Below are 23,214 nucleotides of genomic sequence, written 5' to 3' on the forward strand. Positions count from 1 at the left end.
AAATAAAATAAATGAACGTTTTAGGTCCCCCATCTTAATGTCCAAGTGGTTTTCGGATGGTTGACATTACTAGTATTTCAGGTGCCAACATCCTTAAAGGGTTTTTATCATTATAACGAATTACCAAATATGAATAAAAAAAAATTAAAAAAATTTTTTAAAAAAAATTAAAAAAAAAAAACAAACAAAAAACAAAAAACAAAACGAAAAATGTCAGTCTTTTCTTAAGGTTCTCCGATCCTCAGCCTCAAAGTACTTTTTTTTTATCCTAAAATACTATTTATACTTCAACTTTAAAAAAGAAATAAACGGAATAAAATAAAAAAGATTTTTTTAATGGTATCCATGCATTTTACGAAATTATTGCAATTTTGACCACAATGAATATAATGGAATAAATAACGTATACTAGTTGAGATCAAATGATCATGATTGTACCGGTGCAACGGTGGCTCGAACCTCTATACCTTTAGGTACATGTAGAAGGTATCCATGGAGACACTGAGCCAAACAGTTTGTTAAATGGCATAGCATAATATTAAGACTTCAAGACTTATTAACTTTGTCTATATAAAAGGCAGATTTATGGTTCGTATAAAAAATCCGGATAATTTAGAGTTATCGAACATGCCAAGGATGATGCCGTAATATTGTTACCATAACTGCACACCATAATTATATTATAAAACTCCATGAACCCATTATCATGTTTTATCTTAGTTAGTTTGCATGAAGAAGTTTACTGATACGCCTTTGATAGCGTGCAGGTCAGTTTTATTAGGACGTTTAAAATACTAAAAAAATGGACAACTTAGAAGGGGCTCCGCTTGTCTTTTTCGTCAATGGAAAAAAGGTACCTTTAATGTTTCATAGTCATACATTATTAATGCTTTGAGTGATTGATCAGTATAATGTTTAAAATGTCATATTAAGTTCAAATGCTTATTTTCATATGAATTGCAAGTTTTGCCATTGTTGTGTATAAACCATCAGCGATCGTGACAGACATGAGTAGCTAAGGGTCTGAAACACCCACGAGCTTTAAATCTATGAAAGCCCAGAAGGCTCATTCGAGACTCAAAATCCTTACATACTCTTACATACAAAAATGCTGTGTTCTCTCTAACTTAATGATCATTTGTATTTATTTTTGCACAGAAAACATGATTAGACTAGTAATAATACATTGTGTTTCGCCTTGTGTGCATTCCCACCTGATGCATTTGAACCCTGTGATATTTCACCATGAATAGTTCAAACCCCGGGTCTATTCACCCATGTTGAATAAAAATGCCGTTATAGTAGAGGGCTTCATAAGCGGATCAAATTCTTTTTCGGAGGGTTAGGGTTTGAATGGGGATTCTAGGCCTATTTCCTATAATTTTACTCTGTAAATTTAATAAGCTTCAATTTTCCCGAGAGGATGGAGTTGGCCAGACCCCTGACACCCTACCCTCTAGCCGCATGTTATAGACTGTTTTTATATTTATTGTACATGTAAATCTGTAATTCGCTTGCTTTAACATAAAGAAAGCAACACCAATTGTAATGCATGAACAAATAAAAGTATTATTGTACAACTATAGTCTGATATATCTCCAGGTGTCCATTGAAAACCCGGACCCAAGGGATACACTTATTAAGTATTTACGGCGAAACTGTATCCTTGATATAAAATTGTAATCATTGCACATATGCACTTACAAATGATATGTGATTCTCAAACTGTACAATCAATTCGTTGTGTATAGCTAGATCAGAATATTATAATGTAGATACTCATATATTATTGTAACTCTACAATTCACAAATAATATACTTATGTTATTATTCAAACACATAATTATAGTTAGATATGTAACAATATACTATAACTTATGTAACATGACTCATTATACCAGGGGGTCGTTTCATAAAGAGGCCTAAATTTTGGGCCTAACATCAGTCTAGTCCGAGGACTTACACCGAAACTTACATTGTAGTCGGGCGTATTCTGCATTTCATAAAGCGGCGTAACTAGAGGCGTAAACTTTAGACTATAGCTTTAGCACAAGTCTTTGCAGCGCAGCACTACACATGCATGAAACTGTTTCTATTACTTTGTTATGTACAGGTGTATGTAGCATGTGAAAATATGATCAATTTTAGAGGAACTAGCAATTGTAATAATTTTTACTTAAAAATATTTAAGATTTAATTCTTGTTTCCCTATATACAAAGGTTAAAATATTTAAATGATATTCCTTTTCCATCAACAGTTTACCGAACAAGAAGAACATAATATCAAAATTAATTTATACAAATAAATAAAACATTAAACGGAAACCAAAAAATGGTGTAAGGTGTTTATGATTTTCTGGAATACCAGCGCAAGGAGTATTATTTAGTGTCATAAACACATGGAAGTCTTAAATTTATTTATTTATTGATTTATCCGTATAATGAATGTATAATGTTTAATTTAAAGCGGGCTTACTCGGCATTATTTTGGTTGAAGTACTTAACTTGTGTAATATTCTCAGTAGAATTATCAATATATCATATAGGTAATAAGGTAGTCCAATATATATGTATTATTTTATCATTTTATCATAATATCATCATAATTTTGAATTTACTGGTTCGGTGTAAATTTACAAGCTGTCATAATGTAAATTTTATACTGACATCCAATTATCGGACCTTTGTCGCCCTTTGTCATTGCGCATTTCAATTGAAGTGAATTTTGGGGGTTATAAAACAAAATTTATTATTTATATTAGCTTTTATTATATTTTTATATAGATAAAAATATTTAATTAGTCGGACGAAAAGATGCGCTCTTTAATGAAACGCAAATATTCGAACTAGTCCCGTATTTTCACCGGCGTAGCGCCAAGTCTGGACGTACGACCCTTTTGAAACGAGCCCCAGGAGAGGATATACATGTATAGGCGATGCCTGTTGTCAAATCCTATTGAGTTTATTCAATAAATACATGTGTATGTTTAAATAAAAAATTGATAATTTGACGTCTTTAGACATTGCAAATCATTTGATGTCTTTAGATTGATCAGAGTTCAGGGAAATATACATGTAAAGTCATTCAAGATACAAGGGTTGGTCCAAAAGTAATGTCACACTATGCCTTCAGTTCTGAATTGAAATACTAGTAGCTTGGTTTTTCACGATTTTATCGCCTCTGTGACATTACTTTTGGATCAACCCTCGTGTAAGATCATTTAAAACCACATCCTACATTTCTGAAAAGGTCAGACAAATAAATGTTTTTGTGCAGTGCAAAGATCTCCTTGTTTGACAAGAGGCTTAAAGTTTGTAATAGTTACACGCACTTACTTAACAAAAATTGCACAAAGGGACAATTTTTTTTAATGAATGTCCAATAAAGGGGTACATTCGAAAAGATTAAACAGGTTGTATAGTTTGAAACCTGTACAAACTCATTTGTCAAAAAGATGTATGACATTGTATAACCACTAGCTGTGCACAGTGATATGATCACAGCATGCAACAAACCTGTGACGGAATTCGGTTTGCATTGTTTAAAGAGTACATTATTATATATGTGCATGTGTTTTCTTCCTCATCGATCATACATGTACCTCTATGGATTTGGAAGAGCAAAATCATTGATTTTCAATCAGTATCTATGATTTGACCTTGACCTCTGACCCCAGTGTATCTGACCGGAACCAAGGAGGCGTGCAGTCAGGGAGCATGTGGCGCCTGTACGGTAATGATATCATACTACAACCACCAACAGAAGAAAATCGTGTATCCTTAAAAAGCTTTAACGCTGAGCTTGTGTGTTATAAAAATATATTTGTTCAATCTTATTCTTATCAAATATTTTAAAATTTGAAGTATGCATTTTTTTTTTAATTTTAATTTTTTTTTTCATATTTTAAAAATATGTATCTTAATGAGAGTACATCAGGATTTTTAAGTTTTAGTTTAATAACATATAAAGTATCCATATATCAATGACATTCCTTCCATAATGGAATTTGTAATAAGTTGACTTTAACATTGGAGCCACTATTCCTGCAATGCCTGTATGACCATCCTGTGTACGTTACACGGTACTGCTGTCACCACAGTAGAGGGTGTTGGAAGTTCAAGGAATGGTCTTCATACAGTCCAGGTAGGTTTATTTTAATCGTCTTTATAGTGTACATCTGCTTCTTGGGCGAAACAAAGTCAAGCCAAAAGCGCCGATGACCGATCAACATGCAGACTTATAGATTTGTTTTCCAAGCTTTTTTTTTATTTCAACATGTGAAATTCACAATATACATTGTACAATTTAATAATTAATGTATAATATATGCACCAATTTCAAAAGACCCCTTGTTAAGATTTTCTGGTACTCTATAAACGATCAGCTTGTTTTTTTTAAAATTTGAACCAACAGAGTAATCTGATGAAGTACCACGGACTGCAGTGCGGGTTCTGCACCCCCGGAATGGTGATGACCATGTACACACTCTTCAGAAACAACCCCAGTCCAACCCCTGACGACCTTGAAAGAGCTTTGGAAGGTAGAAAACAAAACGCCAATTCATTTTATTTTGCTCTCATAATTGTAACTCTAGGATTGTTCTATGTGCAGAACTCAATGAAACGGTAAACATTTACAATAAAATTGTAATTTCCAATGCATGTGACGAAACACTATCGTTAAATGCATATTGTATTTTGCACAAACGCATTTGATTTTAATTAACTTTGCGATTCGGCGGAAACAGGCAGTCATAGTTTATGTATTTACATGATATAAGCAGCAACTTTGTTTCTATATCAATTAATCATGAATTTTAAAAATAAAGAGATTTGATGTAATGATCTATAGGAATGGAACAAGAACTTCTACATGCTCTGTATTAATATATGCTTCTTTCAAAAGGCAATAATTTTATTCTTCTATCATGATGCTCTTTAAAGGAAATCTGTGCCGATGCACCGGTTATCGACCGATATTGGAAGCATTTAAAAAGGTATTACATAGTTTCAATGTTTAGTTACACATACACATGTATATGTAACAGATAAACCAAACAAAAAGAAATCTGTTAAAATTAATTTTTTTTTCATTTTGTTCCTTTATGAGATTATTTGTCAAAATCCACAGTTGCGGGTAGGAATTGAAAATATTTAACGAAATGTCTGGATTTTTTTAGAGTTGCCCTTGTGGAGAATCAAAGTGTATGTCCAAAGATGGTGGCGCTGAGGAAGTTAAAGCAGTAAGTCAAATTGTTGATTCCATCTACCTCATTGTAAATTTACCGCAAAATTGCCTAAGTTTTATGATGTAAAATGAATTACTGTATATTGATTGTATCTTAATTTTAGGACAAAAGCAATGACCTTAAGCCATCAAAGGATGAGAGTCAAGAGGTGATATTTCCGAATGAACTACAGGTAAATAATGCTACAAAAACAGGAAAAAAAATCATTCTTTGCTGTTTTATATGGTTTGCAACAGTTCCTTTCTAATGACAATGCTACATGTAGCTAAACATACCTCTGTTCAGCAAAACGAGTCCAGTTTGTACACACAAACATTTTATGTTAGAATTTGGTGAACATATTTGAGCACCCGCTCTACTTAGCAGGCCTCATATTTCGTTATTACAAATACTGTGATTTCATCAATACTCGTCGAATACCAATTTTCATGGATTTCATTGTTAAGCTTTTCAATGAAATTAAATGTTCATTGAAGTGCAAGTTCTACTAACAATTTGTACTGATAGGGTCAAAGGCCACGAATTTACGTATCCTTAATAATTGAAACTGTGAGTTTTACTTTATCCACGAAAATTGATAACCTTGAATATTAATAAAATCACAGTAAAAGCTCTATTACTTTTTAATGTCAGACGGATTCCAGCTATCGCCAAAAGTCGGTGAAGTTTATCGGCGGGGGATACACATGGTATAGACCGACTTCTCTCAAAGATCTCTTCCAAATCAGAGCCAACTATTTAGATGCAGTAATAGTCATGGGCGCTCAAACTGTTTTGGGTAAAAATAATTGTCAATACGTCAAAAATTCTAAGCTAAACTTCAAAATATTACTTTTTTCCAACAGTTATCTTGAAGCAAATGATATACAAGTTTTAAATCGAACAGGTTTTTTAAAATTTGTATTGTAATGCAACCAAAGAAATAAAATCTCTTTTTTAATCAACTTTTGTATAAAGAACTAGAAAGGACTATTTTAGGTTAAAAAAGAACGCCAATTTTATTATCAAAATTTAGAATTTGTTGATCCTACTGTCGAAAGGAGAGATATTATTTTCAACATTTATAAAATAAAACCACTTTTTAAATCAACGTTAGAACGATTTTCGTATAAAAAGAAGAACATTTTTTTTTCATCAGAATTTAGAATTTTTTGATCCTATTGTCAAAAGGAGAGAAATTATTTTCAACATTTATTTCCAAGGCTAATGCAATTAAAATTTAATATATCATTTCAACGGGTTTATAGATGATCGAAGTCGAAGTGCATTTTTAAAAAATAGAGTTAAACAAAAGGTAACTGTCTTATGTACTCATAAAATCATGAGTGATAATATTTTTTTTCCCTTTAAAACTTTGGCATATTTACTATTTAGAAATGTCATTAATGATGATTAAGGTGCCAACATCCGGAACAGAAGGACAACCCCCGTCCTCGTGAGCTGTACAGCGGTGTCAGAATTGAAGGAAATAAAACAAGACGAGAAAGAGTTTGTTTTCGGGTCGGCCGTTACTTTTGCCGAAATGGAGCAGTTTCTATTGCCACTAAAAACCAAAGATGAGAAAGGTGAAATATGTAATGTTATCTTTTAAGATGTTATTACAAAATTATGCATTCATGTTAGTACAATATATTGCAAAGCATGTATAAGCCGTTAATTAGATGTACACTATTAACAACTATTAATAAAAGCAATTCGATTATGGGACACAAAAGCTTTAATTATTTTACTATCCATAGGTAAGATGAAAACTTTTATCAGCATTCTAGATGATAAAGTTTCTACATTTATAAAATGAATTACTTAATCTTTTATAAGTTTGAATGAACAAGCTCTTTAGTATTTTAGGAGAAACATGAAACTGATATTTTATAGATGGCGAAGGGACTCTGGTGGCTGCTTTGTTGGAGGGATTGCGATGGATAGCGGCGGATCAAGTTAGGAATGTGGCGGTAGGCCTTCAATTTTATTCGTTATTACTAAGTGAAATATGCAAATAGTTATATCATGACATTTCCTTGCATAAAAAGGAATAACATTAATTTTTATATTCGTCAAAAAGTCTAACGTTCGAAAAAAATATCTACTACTGTTGGTTGTAGACGATTGGCGGCCATCTTATGACAACTGGACCCCATGACCTTCAGACGTTTATGCTCACATGCGAAGCAACTCTAACTTTTCAATACAGCGGTACAGAAAAATACAGCATATTTTTTTTGTTAATAAGCGGGTTTTTTTTCACACTGTCTCTTGCATTTTTACATCAAACTTTTTACTCAAATTTAACAAAAAAATGATGTATATGTATTTAGACATTGTATTATATTACATAACAGCGGACAAGGAGCCCTTTACAGTCAAATACTCCCAGGACTTTGACCCTACATCTTTGCCTGCTGGTTCAGTTCTGATATCAGTGAGGATACCAAAACTTCTAAAGGTATTGCTTTACATAGGGGATATGACTTTTCTTTGTTCTTAAAATTTACCAAAATAGTTTCATTAAGGTTTTTTTTAATCACTCATTGACTGTTTGGTAATACTACTGCAGATTCTACACATATTGATACCACATAATACATAACTACAAAGTTATATAGGTTTATATTTCTTATTCAACCAGATAGACTTACATTTACTCTATCTTGCAGAATGAGTTCATATTTTTCGGAAAGCAGCCTTATCGACGAGGGATGGATTACGCTATTGTAAATGCTGGACTTCTCGTCAAAATGGATGAAAAAACGTCACAGATAACGGACTTGAGATTCTGTGTCGGGAACATAGAAAACAAGCCCCAGTATCTAGCAAAAGTAGGAGAAGCAGCTAGGGAAAGGTAAACAGAGAGAGAAATTGTTTTCATCTTTTGTTCGACTCATTGTTCTGTCCGATGATTCATTAGATTCTAGTAGCAAATTCTTAATTTATGAAAATTTTTATTTGAAAACTCCAAGTTGCAATCTGAGTTTAGCTCAACAAACACCAAAGCTCTTAAAAAGTATTTGCCAGGCTATGTCCTTCTGTTAACTGTTTACGTTTTTGTTATACGAATTAAATTGAGTATGGATTGTCAAAAACTTGCGAAAAAACTATTTGTTCTGAACACTTAACAAAGAGGAAGACCAATCTTTCGAATTATTTGATTTGTGTTATACCGTGTGTTCTTTCTATGCAGTCTCTGCACAGACAAATTGCTCGAAAATGTTGGTCAGGTGATTGTGGAGGAACTGCAAAATTCTAAAGCCGAACAGCTGAGATACAAAATCACACTGGCTTCCGCTTTCTTCTTCAAGTTCTACAAACGTTTATGCAAACTACTGAAGGTACATTGTTGTTATGCATATTATGCCTTATACGTCAAATCCTAGAATGTTTCATCATGTTTCTTGATGACAAGAATATTCCGAGAAACTTTATTATAGAATCTTAAATAATGAAGTTTGTTTTCTATTAGATCTACATATATACGTAATCATGTTAATTAGGGCCCCGCAAGGATTTGCGGGTGCCCTATAGTAATCACTCTGTCCGTCCGTCCTTCTGTCCGTCCGTCTGTCACTCTTCCGTCCACAAATTTCCTGTTTTTTTCTAATAACTATTTTTATGGTTGCCCAATCAAGTTCAAATTTGGTATGGTAGTTCAGTAGGCAGAAATACATATTTTGATGCTAAGTTTGGTTCTCTATGTCTTCTGGTTTGGAGCTGGGGTGGTGGGGTAGATTCCTAACTACCGGTATGCATATTAAGAAGAATGGGCAAAGAGAGATAACTGCTGAGAATGAATGGGCAAAGAGAGATAACTGCTGAGAATGTATGGAAGGCTGTGCAATATTTGTCCTTTGGGATTAATTAACCTTCCACAGGAAGAAAATCCTAAGCTTTATCTTTATCTGTCACATTGAGATTAATTACTGCACTGCCTGTGTCTGCAAATGAACTTTGTTTTGAAGTTAAGGTCAATTTTGAATGATGTGTAGTATTGTGTACATTCTTTGAAATATGGATTTAAAATATAATATTCATATTTTATTTTGGTTAAAATACCGTACACAATGATTTATAATAATTTTATTGAATAGAGGCAAAGCCTAGGTATCATTGCATTGGTATCAATTCTTTGTTTTTTTAACAAATTTTATTTCATCCCATGTTAACCCACTTTATCCCGTGGATATGACTCATTGGATATTTTTCTGATATCCCACAGTTGTGACTTTACAATGGGATTTGCCTAGGCATAATGAAGTAAAATAATGTAGAGTTTTATAAACAGTGTAAACATTGATTGCGGTGTATAAAACATGGGATAAATAGAATCTCATGATTTGTAGTATATGATTTTTATCCAACTTGTATGTTTCATCCCCTCACTAAGGCTCAAGAAAAAAACACTTTAATTGTTGGATGAAAATCATATCCAACTACAAATCACGAGATCCTATATATTCCAGTTCTTTACATCTTCAGCCGGGCATTTATTTTTCATCATTGTTAATACATGTATAAAGAGGATGGAATTCAAAGTTTTTTTCACTTCTCTATATTAATTGTCATAGCGGGGCCCTTCCTGACTGGTCAGTTTTCTAGTTCACTTAAGGTTTAGAGCAGAATATGAGCTGTAATATTTGTGTATTCAGTTGGCTGTGTGCCGTGTAATTTGTGTATTGATTCAATTTTTACAGCTATCGAATGAAGCCGCTTTCGGTCTAACTCCTACCACTTCCAAAGGAACGCAGATATACGATGTACCGACGGCTGACGGCAGTACGATAGTCTGGCAACCTGTTCCTCACATGGCCGCCAAAAGTATCACTACTGGAGAAGCTGTATATGTAGACGACATACCAGAATATAAAAGTACTACTGTTTAACAAATACTCATTCTGATCACCATTTGATCTGACGATTTCTTATTTTTAACCAAAGTTTGGTGTAAATTAGCCCTGATCAATGTTGTTGTTTACTTATATATTTAATTAAGCTGTAATAAATATATTGCTGAACAGAAAAAACAAATTACATTCTTTTTTTAAAAAAGTTTGACCCAATTCGTTACAATGCCAGTTTAAAATAGTATTAAATGTTCTGAAGTGTGTAAATGATCTTTAATTTAAACATTGTGATAATGTTTCTGCACACAGCTGAGTTGGCTTTAGCTTTGGTTCCAAGCACCCGCGCTCGGGCCAAAATTCTCTCCGTCGACTTCTCAAATGCTTTGAAAGCCCCTGGGGTAGTGGATTTTGTTGACCACACAGATGTACCTGGAAAAAACCTTTATGGATTATTGTTTCCCGAATCACAGCTGTTTGCACATCCTGAAGTAATTTTATTCTGTTGGTTTTTTTTTTATGTTAGTCAATATAATATTTGAATTTCTTTATCAATTAATTTTTTTTTTACAACATTCTAAATGACATAAAAGTTGAAGATTAACTGTGACATATACCTTGATATCAAGTTTACACAATAAATAACATGTGAGTTTATATCTACTTGCTATTCAGGTATTCTTCTATGGACAACCAATCGCGGGTATACTCGCCAACACACGAGAAGAGGCAAGGGCCGCTGTCAAGCTTGTTAAAGTGGAGTATGAAGATCTCCCCGCTGTTTTCACCATTGACGTAAATAGATTGTCTTGACATACTTATATATCAATGAAAGATTTAAGTTGCAATACTATTTCTAACTTATCTGCATGTTTTAAAAATATTTAATGTGATACAACAAAAATAATTCTTAATCAAAGACTGGGCTTAATTGTAACTGCTTCTTTTGTAAGGATGCAATAGAGAAAGCAAGTTTATTTGATTTCTCCAACTCTACTGTCCGAGGAAACTTGGAACAAGGGATGAAAGAATCGGAAGTGACGCTGGAAGGCGTTATAGAGACAGGAGCCCAAGAACATCTGTACTTGGAGCCCTGCTCGACTCTTGTAGTTCCGAAAAAAGAGGACAAGGAGATGGAAGTATTTACCGGTACCCAAGATGCAACAGGAACTCAGGTAGTGCAGTATTAGCTCATCAAGGTGATAGCAATCTGATTAAAATCAGATCTTTGATCCGCCCCGACAAATTCGATGTCGCTACAGTTTACGACGTCGAATTTGTCGGAGCGGATCAAAGAACTAATTTTCATGAAATTGAGATGATAAAAATTATTTCACTTTTTTCATGGTTATAGATTTATGATTTCTGATTATTGCAATTATTTTTCTTTTTGACCAGAAACACATAGGAGAGTTTTTGGGAATCCCGTGTAACAGAGTAAACGTCAGAGTCAAACGAATCGGCAAGTTAAACGTTGAAATTCCGAATAAAGTTATCTGTGATTGTATATTTTTGTTGTTGTTGCATGCTTCCGTGGATTTTTAACAGAATCATGATCGAAACATATCAGATCATATGTGTGTGTGCTATTTTTAGGTGGTGCGTTTGGTGGAAAGGCTATTGATATTGTTCCACAAACTGGCATTGCATCCGTTGCCGCATGGAAGTAAGAATTATTTTGTATTTATAAAGTTTAGTTTGTCAGAGAGGATTTTTTATTTTGTTTTTATTACACAATTAACAGTGAGACAATGTACAACTGTTTATTGATAAATGGTTCTAAAATAGCTGCAAACTTTTCACCGATGTCAACTTTGATACTGCATGTATGAAAATTAACTGGGGTAGTATGAAAATATTAAAACCATTTTTCGTTTCCGTGTTTATTAGAGTTAACAGACCAGTTCGGTGCGTTTTCCCCAGAGATTATGACGTAAGATCAACTGGAAAACGCCACGGCACAAAGGCTTTTTATAAGGTGCATACATCACCCACTTAGCTTTATACATGTACATTGTATCAAAAAATATTCATAGCGCTTCTTACAATTTCGGTTATAGCTCTATATTATATTAACTCGTAGTAGAAAGATGAAAATATGTGGTCACGTTTTAAAGCAGGTAAAGTTAGTTCTTTCTTTATTAGATACCAAAGTTTTGTTTGATTATTCAGATTTAACATTACAAGTATTTCTTATGAATAGGTTGGCTTCAACAAGGATGGAAAAATAAACGCGCTTTCTTTGAAATTCTACGCAAATGCCGGTGTTGTCCAAGCGATGAGTCCATTTGTAAGTGTTGGCATGAAATACATAATATCGCATATAAACACATGAAAACACACAATAAGAATTGATTTAATGTGATGCATAAAATAACGGTCTGTACCTAAGAACAATCATTATCGACATCATGACACCATGTAGTAGTCTTAGAGGACGCGAACATTTATAAGCGGGCCTTATTCTATCTATGGAGATTAAAATTATAGGTGCAGCGCATCGACTTTTGGCCATTTTTCTTAACAAGACCTTCAACAAGGTTTGACACTGACATTAACAGTTTATTTAGTCTTCTCTTAGATAGACCTATGAATTATAGAAAGGATTGAATGATGCAATTGTGAATGGAACATGACCTTTCATTGTCGATCATACTGTACATGTATATTGTAGGTTATTATTTATTGTAGGGTAAATTTGCGTGCATGCCAATAACTATCATAATTTATACGCGTGACACCTGCATGCATACCCGTCAAAATTTGACGTCCGTCCTGGGTATTTCAGGTTATTGATCAAATGATGACAGGGATGGCCAGCATATACGACATCCCCCACTATCACTCAACAGGGCATCTGTGTAAAACTAACATCCCCTCCAGCACCGCCATGAGGGGCTTCGGTCTACCCCAGGCGCACTTTGTCATTCAGACAATTATGTTTGACATTGCAAAGCATTTGAACATGTCCTTCAATAAGGTGAGCAAGCTGCTGAGGTTGCGAAACCCATCGTGATCATACTTGATACGTAAATTTTTTTGACTTGGTTTCTAGATATTATTGAAGAGCTAATTCCATTATGCCTTGAAATTATTAAAATCTGGACTGATGAAATTATATCATAAATATCCATAAGAATGTGTCCATTAAGTGTTGAAAAAAGACAAAATCAGCTTCAATAGCTTTTTTTTTTTGATTAGTAATTTATAACAATGAGACACGCACTATATTATTGCAATTTCAACTTATAAAGTTGAGAGAGTTGAACACCTACAAAGAGGGAGATACGGACCCGTATGGGAAAGTCCTGACCGATTTTAATCTACCACGATGTTGGGATGATTGTAAAAGTCAGAGCAAATTCGAAACCATGGAAAAAGAAGTCGCAACGTTCAATAAGTAATTAAAGCAAAAATAAATGGATGCTCATTAACCTATTCATTTTCTTTCTGTAAAAATACTGAAACTGATTTCTTTTATTAAAAGCAAACGAAATACCTGTACATGGGTTTCAATCCATAGGTAAAATTGAAAAAAAAGAGGTATTTTGAAAACATCTTGGTAAAATTACCAGAACTATTTCAGGGACAATACATGTAGAAAACGTGGCCTGGCTATGTCGCCTTGCATCTTCTACTTCGGATATCCACCTTTGTTGTTAAATCAGGTAATTCTTCAAAATATTACGATACACGTGGTTTGAAATTACAAGTAACTTCTAATATTTTACTTTGATTTTGAAAATCACCAAAGAACACAAATGAAAATCATTTGTTTGGTATATCATGGTAATTATGCCTTGTAGAACATACTAGCTAATAAAACATGTGCACGCATGTACTTGCATTTTGAAAAAGTAAGTATTTTGAAATCAGTTTCACTTTGAATCTAGGCCGGTGCCCTGGTCAACGTGTACTTGGATGGTTCTGTTCTAATATCGCACGGTGGGATAGAGATGGGACAGGGTCTCCACACCAAGATGTGTCAGGTAACATTACAAAGAAGACAGAAGAGGGATTTCCATTAAAAATATACTTCATACTTGTATTTATTAATTCATTTTATTTCTCAAATATAAGCAATAATTAATGTCTATCGATTTAGAATAATTTTCGTAAGTTTGTAAAAGTACATATTAAAAATTAAAAGTCTTAATTTTATGAACCATGCAATTGAAATTCTTTATAATTGATTCATTTGTCTCAATACTAATACTTATATGACTGTATATTATGCAGATTGCCTCTACGGTATTAGGGGTTCCTTTAGACCTCGTCCATCTGTGTGAAACAAACACTTACTCTGTTCCAAACACAATAGAATCGGGAGGGAGCTTTGCGGCAGATATCAACGGAGGGGCGGTCAAGGTACTTAGATCCACCAACTATTTCTTACGGAAACGTATAGTTAGTCCATAGCTCTACAGAATCAGACAGGACTGAAATCTACACGCCCCCGTTTATCGATTGGTCGAAACCTACAGCGACCTAAGAAAAATCACGGACTGCACGAAATATCAAGATAATGTCAGACTCAAAGTCTCACAGGAGACGATTTGGCTGTTTATTTTATCTAACGTACTGATGTACATTTACTTTAATTTTAGTTAATTTTACTTACTTTTTACGATCAATTAATTGATTTGTTAAGTAAAGATGTAAATATTAACAATAAATTGCTTTCTCGGATGATTCAGGCGGGTTATGAAGGTAGCGATCATTGCAGAAAAAAATTACATAACTCGCTAACAGGTATAGTATATACTACTTGTAGTAGAAGCTCAACATAGAAGGACATTTCTTGAAACTTGTTTTCGATTAAATTTGGAACTGTGTTAATATGCGTTGCAAAATTTTTTCCCCGAACGGTGTACCGCTCTAGTTTAATATGTTTTTTACGAGAATACATGTATCTATTATATGGAAAATCACTGGTGTCTCAAAATATATACTCAGAATAATGCAAAGTATTTGTATGATAAAGTGTGCGATAGATAGTATCTAAGATTTGTGTTTACCAAGTCTCTGTGATAAAAACAGTAAAGGTCATACGATATACTTGCACATTGATTAAATAAGGCTGTGCTGACTTTTGTAGTCTCTAATCAATGTATTGTTTTTCTAGATTGCATGTGAGACTATAAAAGAGAGATTAAAGGCGCTGGAACAAGCAATGCCACAGGCCTCGTGGAATGAATTGGTATAGCTATATGAGTTTTCTTAATGAAGATCACTGTAGTCTACATTTATTAAATGCATTTGTTTTTTAGAGTCTTTAAATCTATATTTGATATTTTTAATTGTTTTATTTTATGATATAGATTCAGGCGGCTTTTTTCAGTAGGATAAGCCTGTCAGCCACAGGATATTATAAGTAAGACCGATAATTACTCAGTAGAGATATCAATTTTTTGTTTTCAAATACCAGAATGTTAAATTATAAAATCATTCTAAAAAATATAATCAATACATGAACAAACATTGTGCAAAGTTTATATTTGCACTAAGTTGTATTTGGACGGAAGAAAAAAGGATTTGAAATAACTTCCACTATCTCACTTTACTTGATCACAGAACTAAGTAGAGTGTTGTATATTATATTCGCGGCGTCGAAATTTCGTGGATATAAATGCACCTACAACATACTTAATATATAAAACTTTTTAATTTTTTCATCCACAAAATGTGAGAACGTCATAGCATAGATAAAAATTAATTATCTAGTATCTGAAGACAGATTTCTTTGGTCAATATCAAATATTGATATCTGATGCAAAATACCGGTACCGTAAGACAGGGCTACAGCGAATACGAGTAGAACGAAATGACGCTTACAGCGAAGTCGTTTTCATTCCCCCTGACTTATATACATGTTGTAAATTTGACAGACGTTACGAATTACACTAATAACGAAACAAAATCGCCTGTCCCTGACACTTGGTTATAAGCGCGTTGTACTGAATTTTATTTACAGACCACGTGATAAAGGTTATGACTTCAGTAAACAAGAGGAGGGCGGGGAGTATTGTCAGTATCATGGTTACGGAGCTGCTTGTTCATTGGTTGAGGTCGATGTGCTCACCGGGGAACACCAGGTTTTCATTTTTTTTTATTGGTCATTTTTTTAAGAGACATTTTGAAACATTTTTGCCTTTTATCAAATTTAAGAATTTAAGTTTTATTTAAGGAATTGAATAAATGAATGAATGAATGAATGAACTGAATTTAATGAGGGGATAATTTTGGTCGGGGGCGTGGTCAAATTCAATAAGGGCTTTATGATAGATTTGACCACACTCCGACCGTAATTACATGTATCACCTCATTATATTCAAAGAATGATTCCTTATTACTTATATTTATATTATAATCAATTTATACACGTTTAAAACAATATTTTTAAAAACCCCTTTTTCATGTAGCACATACTATGTATATTTACGCGGCGCAGTCAATACCGTTTTTCGGTTATGCTACAAGACACGCCCATTTGTGATGCTCATCTTTTATAAAATTATTGGGCTATTATTACAATGTACGCTTCAAAATTGATTTGCTATGTTATCACAGACAAAGACAGTTGAAAATGTAAATATAAAAAGTAAACCACGGATTTGTGTACTTCAATGCAGTTATATGATACCAATTGTATATCTTTACTCGTTAATAAAATGCAATTAGCATTTAGTTTTGTAACATAATTTGTAAGTTAATTACATGTATGTGTTATCACATAAAATATTGAAATTCCTTCACTATTGTGATAAGCCAACGTTGTTTTTTTTTTTTTTTTTTACATTTTACGGCAAGATAAACAGATGTATGCAAAGAATACAGTAAAATCTTTCGTAGAATACAAAGCATAACTAATGTATATATATCCTTCAGATTTTGAAAACGGACATTGTGTATGATGTTGGGAAAAGTTTGAACCCTGCTATCGACGTCGGTCAGATTGAAGGGGGTTTTGTTCAGGTATTGTAAAAGTTGAACCCTTTGTCATAATTTTAAAATACTTCTTCCTGAACAATTAAGCAAATTCATCTTGTAAAATAAATCACGCATTTATACCTGCGTACTCTTAAGTCAATATCACATGCGGGTTTGTTTACATTGAAAAGGGATGTGGAATGATGACGTCAGAACAGCTAACCGTAAACCCAGACGTCGGTAGTATTGATGCTTTTGGTCCGATCAACTATAAAATACCCGGAATAAGAAATATTCCTAAAGATTTCAATGTCTCGCTGCTGAAAGAAGCAGCCGGTGGACATAAAGATTTATATTCTTCCAAGGTTGGTTTATTACATTAAATATCACCAGTTCAAAGTTGGCCATTACAATGTAAATGTACATGTATCAACAGGTGCTTGACTTTTATGAAAATTTATTTCATATTAACTACGAAACATATTATTTACATATTATAATACGTATACTATGTAACAAAATTTGAATGAAGGTATTTTTAGTGTTTTTTCCGTTTGTCTTTGATTAAATTTTTAGTGGTTAATTGAAAAAAAAATATCATACGTTTCACTGAATATTCACTAATATTAAGGGCATTGGTGAGCCGCCTTTCCTGTTGGCTGTTTCCGTCCACCTCGCTCTGAGAGAAGCCGTGTTGGCGGCACGGGAAGCGAATGGATTGTCTGGAAACTGTCGTTTGGAATGTCCAGCAACTCCAGAGAGAATCCGAATGGCATGCGCAGGGCCTATTGTTGATAGGGTAAATAGAATCTCAGTGTTTACGGAACTAATGCATGCTTATATAATATTACAGGGTGTAAGTAATCGGTTTGATGGGGTTTTTTTCAGTGTATCGGTGTCAAAGACGAAAAGAAGAAGATTCAAGTGTAGAAGTGGTCGGACATTTTTTTATTATATAAATGCAGCATATTAAAAGACATTCATTTGCATTTTGTTTCATTGTTGAAATTTGCAAACCCCAAAAACTAGTTTTGAAGAGTTCTTGCTCTTTTCTGTGTTTGCTTGTAGTATTTACATATACATAATATAGTATAACTTTTGAATTACCGCGACAATGACAATTCCCTATATTCCACTGAACAATACAATAAATGCTTTCGCAATAAATATAATTATGTGACTGCTCCCTTTTTATATTATCACACAATTCTTAATTAAGCTTATTTTTGCTGTAATATTTTGAGTGTTAATATAATTTATCTTAACGCCAATATTTAATGATTTATGATTGATGTATTGGCATAATGAAGTTAATTTTGATTTAGATTTATAGAAATTGTTAGCATGGTTGTGTTCATGTGCATCTGTTTGATGAAGGATGAACAATATTATCATGTGTTAAAATTCTAAACTTGAATAAAAATTGTTGCACTTTAAGCTTTTTTTTTATAATATTCATTGATTAATTTTATATAAAATAGTTTTACATGTATGTTTACTGTGGTACGCACCTCTCTACAATGAATATAATTTTTTTAATTGGATCCTCGAATTCAGATTCATGCGTGGTAACGTATTGCGATCTCATGTCTTCATTTGGGTAAAACAATGACTAAATATTTATACATGAGTATTTGATGTACATGACATATGTATTGTACGTTAAGTATCATACCTAAAGGCAAAATTAGCTTGTTATCGACGTACAATTTAGTGTTTTTTAAGAAGATACTACAGTTTATAAATATTGAAGATCAAACGAGAATAATTTCTAAAACTCAAAAATATGAAAAGATATGTAAAAGTTAATGGTCATCAAATAGGAACATATGAAACTCAGATAAGTTCCCTAAGACTTGCAATTAATTTCAAAGTTTAAACTAATGATAGTAAAAAAAAAATGAGAATTGAAGTTTACACTTAATATCTTGAATTATCAACATTCGATGACCAATAAAAAATATACGCGCATGATTTTATCATTGTCATCCGGGAGATCATCACTAACAATAGAAACTACGTATCACACTGAATCAGTGGACTTATTCTTTCTACTAGAAGTAGTGAAATTTTAACATTTAACCAGACAACTCAAATAAGAACACTTCATATAGGTCTTAACTGTATGTTTATTATCTTCAGTACAAATAATTTAAGTAAATAACAAATGTGATAAATAAAATCATTTTGTTCGTAATTATGATAAGGTGGGTGGGTAGGTGGGAGTGTTGCATTACAGAAATATGTCACTCTGCTACTTAAAATTGTTTAATTGCAATCGTCTGCGTCCTGTTGCACTTTTCATCCCTACTTTTATGTCATTTTACACCTGGTCCCGAACCAATCTGATTAAAATCAGATCCTCGCTCCGCTCCTTATTTCTCTGCATGGTCCCGAAGCAAAACACAGTACAACCATTAGTACATCAATGCATTGGTTTGGGAGAACGACTCGGACTTGGAGCGCATTGGCATAATGTTGTCCTCATCTGACACAATTTAACTCTTCGTTTTCCATAGTACTGCATAATACCATAGAGTTCGATTACATCAGCTCTGTACTATAAATACATGTCAGAGCAACCCGGCCCAGGACCAGCAGTGTGACTTGTAAACAGCGAGCAGCAACACCCCCTACCACCACCCACCTCTTACTAATCTTTTGTATCCTACATTAATATTTGATAAATTCTAGAAACTTATAGATTGGTTCCGTGATAAAATGAGACCAATGACTTGACAGGAAAAAAGAAAAAAAAATGTGCAGAATATAAACGATGTCACAAATGAAAGACAGGTTCATGATTACAGTGTTCCTTTTTTACAACAAGAATCCTCTTCGAAAGCCGCAGTAGTTGTCTGAGGAGGGTGTGACCTGGGGCGGGGCACCAGTCCTTTGAGTGACAGTTGGTACGGTTGCTTCCGTAGATGCTGTTCCGACGTTGTCAGCTGTTTTCTCTACAATTATAAAGATTTATACAATTAATATGCATTAGTAGTAATACGATTAGTGATACGGAAAGTGACACAAGACGACAAAGAATCTGGGGGAATAAGCCGAGGCAAAAAACCACATAGGTCCATTAAAAAAACTAACATTTTTTTTCTAACAAATTTCACTTTTGTTACATTTATTAAACATATGTAATCATATACATTCAGTGCTGCCATAACCCACAAAAGATAACTTCACATTTAATTGTTATTAAGACAACAAAATAGTTATATGCTAATTTGGCAACAAAATGATATAGAAATCGGATGTTCAAATTATATTTTTTCATAGAGTGGGTCATCGTACCATTTTTTAAAGAACGAATATTGATAACACATATTAACGTCTATCTTTTTCGATTTTCCAAAAAATGGTACGAAAACCCACTCTATGGTAAAAAGTAAGTTTTCTTCTTTTAATTTTTAAGATTGGTCTTTAAATGGCTAAGTCCAGTTGTTTGCGTAATACTGATAACAATACAATCAGCTATATTATACTCTCTAAACAAGCGAATCGGTGGTGTAGTGGTAAGTGAGGAGTTCTTCGATCAAATCTCAATGTAAAAGCGGGTGTTCGAATCCTACGCGTTTTGGGGTTTGTTTGTTTATCTTTTTGTTTACATAGTTAAAATGTAATTTTCTTTTTATACTTAATAATATACATTGTTAAAATGTATTTTTCTTTTCTTTTCTTAATAATTAAAAATTTGCTATTAATAATTTGAAATTATTTGATATGCGTTTTTTTACTACTTTTATAAAATATGAAATGTGTGTTATTCTCTTTAAGATTGCACAATTTCATATTGTAAACAAATGGTTGTTGTGCATGCAAGAAACTATTAAATGGCAAGATAAAACGTTCCATCTCTGAATCCTTGAGAGTCTTGTTAACACAACAGGGACATACGCTGGACAAAAGCATGTAGTTGTGCTCAAAATGCAGAATACAAGCTAAGTCAAACGTACAGTGTGCGCCTAATGAAAATTCAACGATTAACTAGGCATGTATTTCACTTCCAATGGTATCGGCAGGAAAATCACATTACAAATGCGTGTTTTGTTGTGAAAGAAAAAGCATAGTAGTTGTACCAGAAGACACATAGACCACTCGAACCAATGACCAACACAAAGTATGACCAGTGACGAATAACAAGTCCCCTTGTTATACGTTAGTGGTTTGACTACCGCTGTCTTCCGTGTGGTATATATCATAGGCGTCGGAACCGGGGGGGGGGGGGGGGGGGGGGCCGCTAACTTTTTTTTGCAAATTTATACATTCCAAAGACCTTTTTTTGCTTGTCAATGTTTTGTACAAGTCTACCCCCCCCCCCCCCCCCACACACACACACACATTAAATTTGATTCCGACGCCACTCATGATCATTTTTTGTTTTGAAAAAAAAACTTGTTTTAAATACCTACAAAAGGTGTTACCTAAATTCCTCCTGTTTCCGAAGCGGAAAAAATCGACTACTACAAATGGTGGAATCGACTCCCCCATACTCTTTGTCGACTCCCCTGCGTTAGGGGTTGTATATGATGACTGAGGTAAATTAGTAAATAAAATATTTTTAGAAAGTAATCAACATTTTTGTATTTAAACTCTTTAAAATGAGTACGTGATTGTCATTTCAAATTCAATTCATATGTTTAAAGTACATACCTGTTAACCTTTCAAAGCAGCTATGTGGGAGAATCTCCCCCTTACCAACTTGGCTAAGGGGGAGATTTTGCGTAAACGACGTTTTTTCACGTGAAATGCAAATATATATTAAAAGTACTGTTAGATACCTTATTTTACCATTGTTATTAATGCATTTGCAATCATTTTAAATTTTATTATTTCTATCACTACCAGTGTGCAATTACAACTTGTGTTGCTGTTCAGAAAACTATTATTTTGTTTGCATGGTACAATACAAGAAGTCAATAGTGCCACTTTTTATATTTTAAAGTCTTCTTATTGTTCAGTATTGAACCATCACTGCATGCTGACATCTAGGGTAAACACAGAAAATTTATTTTGCGTATTTTGAATTTGCAGTGAAACCCAGTTAAGAAAATACCAGTAAATAATATTCATTAAAATTATTTTTTGCCTTATATATAGGATAGATTTTTAATTCACAAAACAACATGTATTTCTCCAGTATCTTTAAAAATGATCTCTGCTGTAATGTCTATAGCATCTCTGTAATTCATAGTACCGGTACTATGGACTTTAAAAACTCTTGTGAAATGCTTTTACACTTTTTCCTCGAGCTTCACTTTATCAGTAGCTTGTATAAACACTCAGTGTTCCAAACTCACTTTGATTTTTACCGACCGTGCTGGCCAGACAGAATTAGTCACGACTCACTGCACGTGGCTTGGGTGCTTTACATGTGCACCTGTTAAGTGACACCACTGGCTGTGTATTGTTTTCTTTGGTGTTACAGAGTAAAATCAAGATGTTTTAAGCTTTTACTTATTTTTTTATAAGGCCTACTGGCAGTATGCATATTAAACTTAATACGTAACTGATTTAAGTCAAAACCGGAAGTAATCGTAAAAAGTAAACTGGACTATAACATGTCATACTATGATCACGTACGGTAGACAGTACTTGGATGGATTCAAAATCAGAGAAAAACTCGCAGTGGTTGACTTGTTGAAATTTGCATGTAAAGATTGGGGGGGGGGGGTGTATGGGGGAGACAAATAGGATTGCGGGAGATAGGTTGGATGCGGGAGATCTTAGATTTTTAGGCCGTTTTGCGGGAGTCTCCCGCGCAATGCGGGAGGGTTAACAGGTATGAAAGTATATGTAAATACTATAAAATTTAAGCACAGTTACGCCTTTTTGGACATTTTCATTTGGACAATACTGTCCACCGTTTAAATGCCCAGTTAACTCGTACGTTTATTACTTCTTATCACAGGGGCCAAGCCCGTTTTAACATTAATTTCAATGTAACCATAAATAAAGAAAGGGGTCGAACTCTGACCCAGATAAAAAAAACTACCAGCTCGCTTCAAAAGCCTAATAAATCAATTATTTTTTACAACATTTGCAATATGCATAGATTTTTTCAGAAAAGTAATGTCTAAGATACACTCATGCCGAATTTCAAGTAACTTTTCAAGTGCGAATGTTTCTCGACTTGTTGCAATACTGCTGTTGTCATAGGCAAAATCCCATCGTGAGCCCTGGACCGGTAAATGTCC

The 23,214-nt window shown here is 33.6% G+C and overlaps 1 protein-coding gene across 1 annotated transcript; it reads left to right on the forward strand.

Moving 5' to 3' along the window:
* The first annotated feature begins 675 nt into the window (after positions 1-675).
* On the forward strand, positions 676-18,448 carry LOC105320492 (xanthine dehydrogenase/oxidase). Its single transcript, XM_011418437.4, has 35 exons — positions 676-853; positions 1,603-1,660; positions 3,678-3,774; positions 4,036-4,144; positions 4,415-4,541; positions 4,945-4,997; positions 5,181-5,243; positions 5,353-5,421; positions 5,883-6,027; positions 6,647-6,814; positions 7,125-7,201; positions 7,352-7,442; positions 7,589-7,692; positions 7,904-8,088; positions 8,428-8,575; positions 9,935-10,109; positions 10,394-10,572; positions 10,757-10,876; positions 11,035-11,256; positions 11,480-11,543; positions 11,678-11,747; positions 11,972-12,059; positions 12,285-12,371; positions 12,870-13,061; positions 13,336-13,481; positions 13,668-13,749; positions 13,975-14,070; positions 14,321-14,449; positions 15,207-15,281; positions 15,403-15,455; positions 16,056-16,176; positions 16,970-17,056; positions 17,203-17,376; positions 17,643-17,810; positions 17,900-18,448. Exons 1-35 carry the CDS (start codon positions 803-805, stop codon positions 17,939-17,941), a joined length of 3,915 nt encoding a protein of 1,304 aa, XP_011416739.3. The 5' UTR covers positions 676-802; the 3' UTR covers positions 17,942-18,448.
* The last annotated feature ends 4,766 nt before the right edge of the window (positions 18,449-23,214 follow it).

Source organism: Magallana gigas, chromosome 4 (assembly GCF_963853765.1).
Source record: "Magallana gigas chromosome 4, xbMagGiga1.1, whole genome shotgun sequence".
NCBI classification, from domain to species: Eukaryota; Metazoa; Mollusca; class Bivalvia; order Ostreida; family Ostreidae; genus Magallana; species Magallana gigas.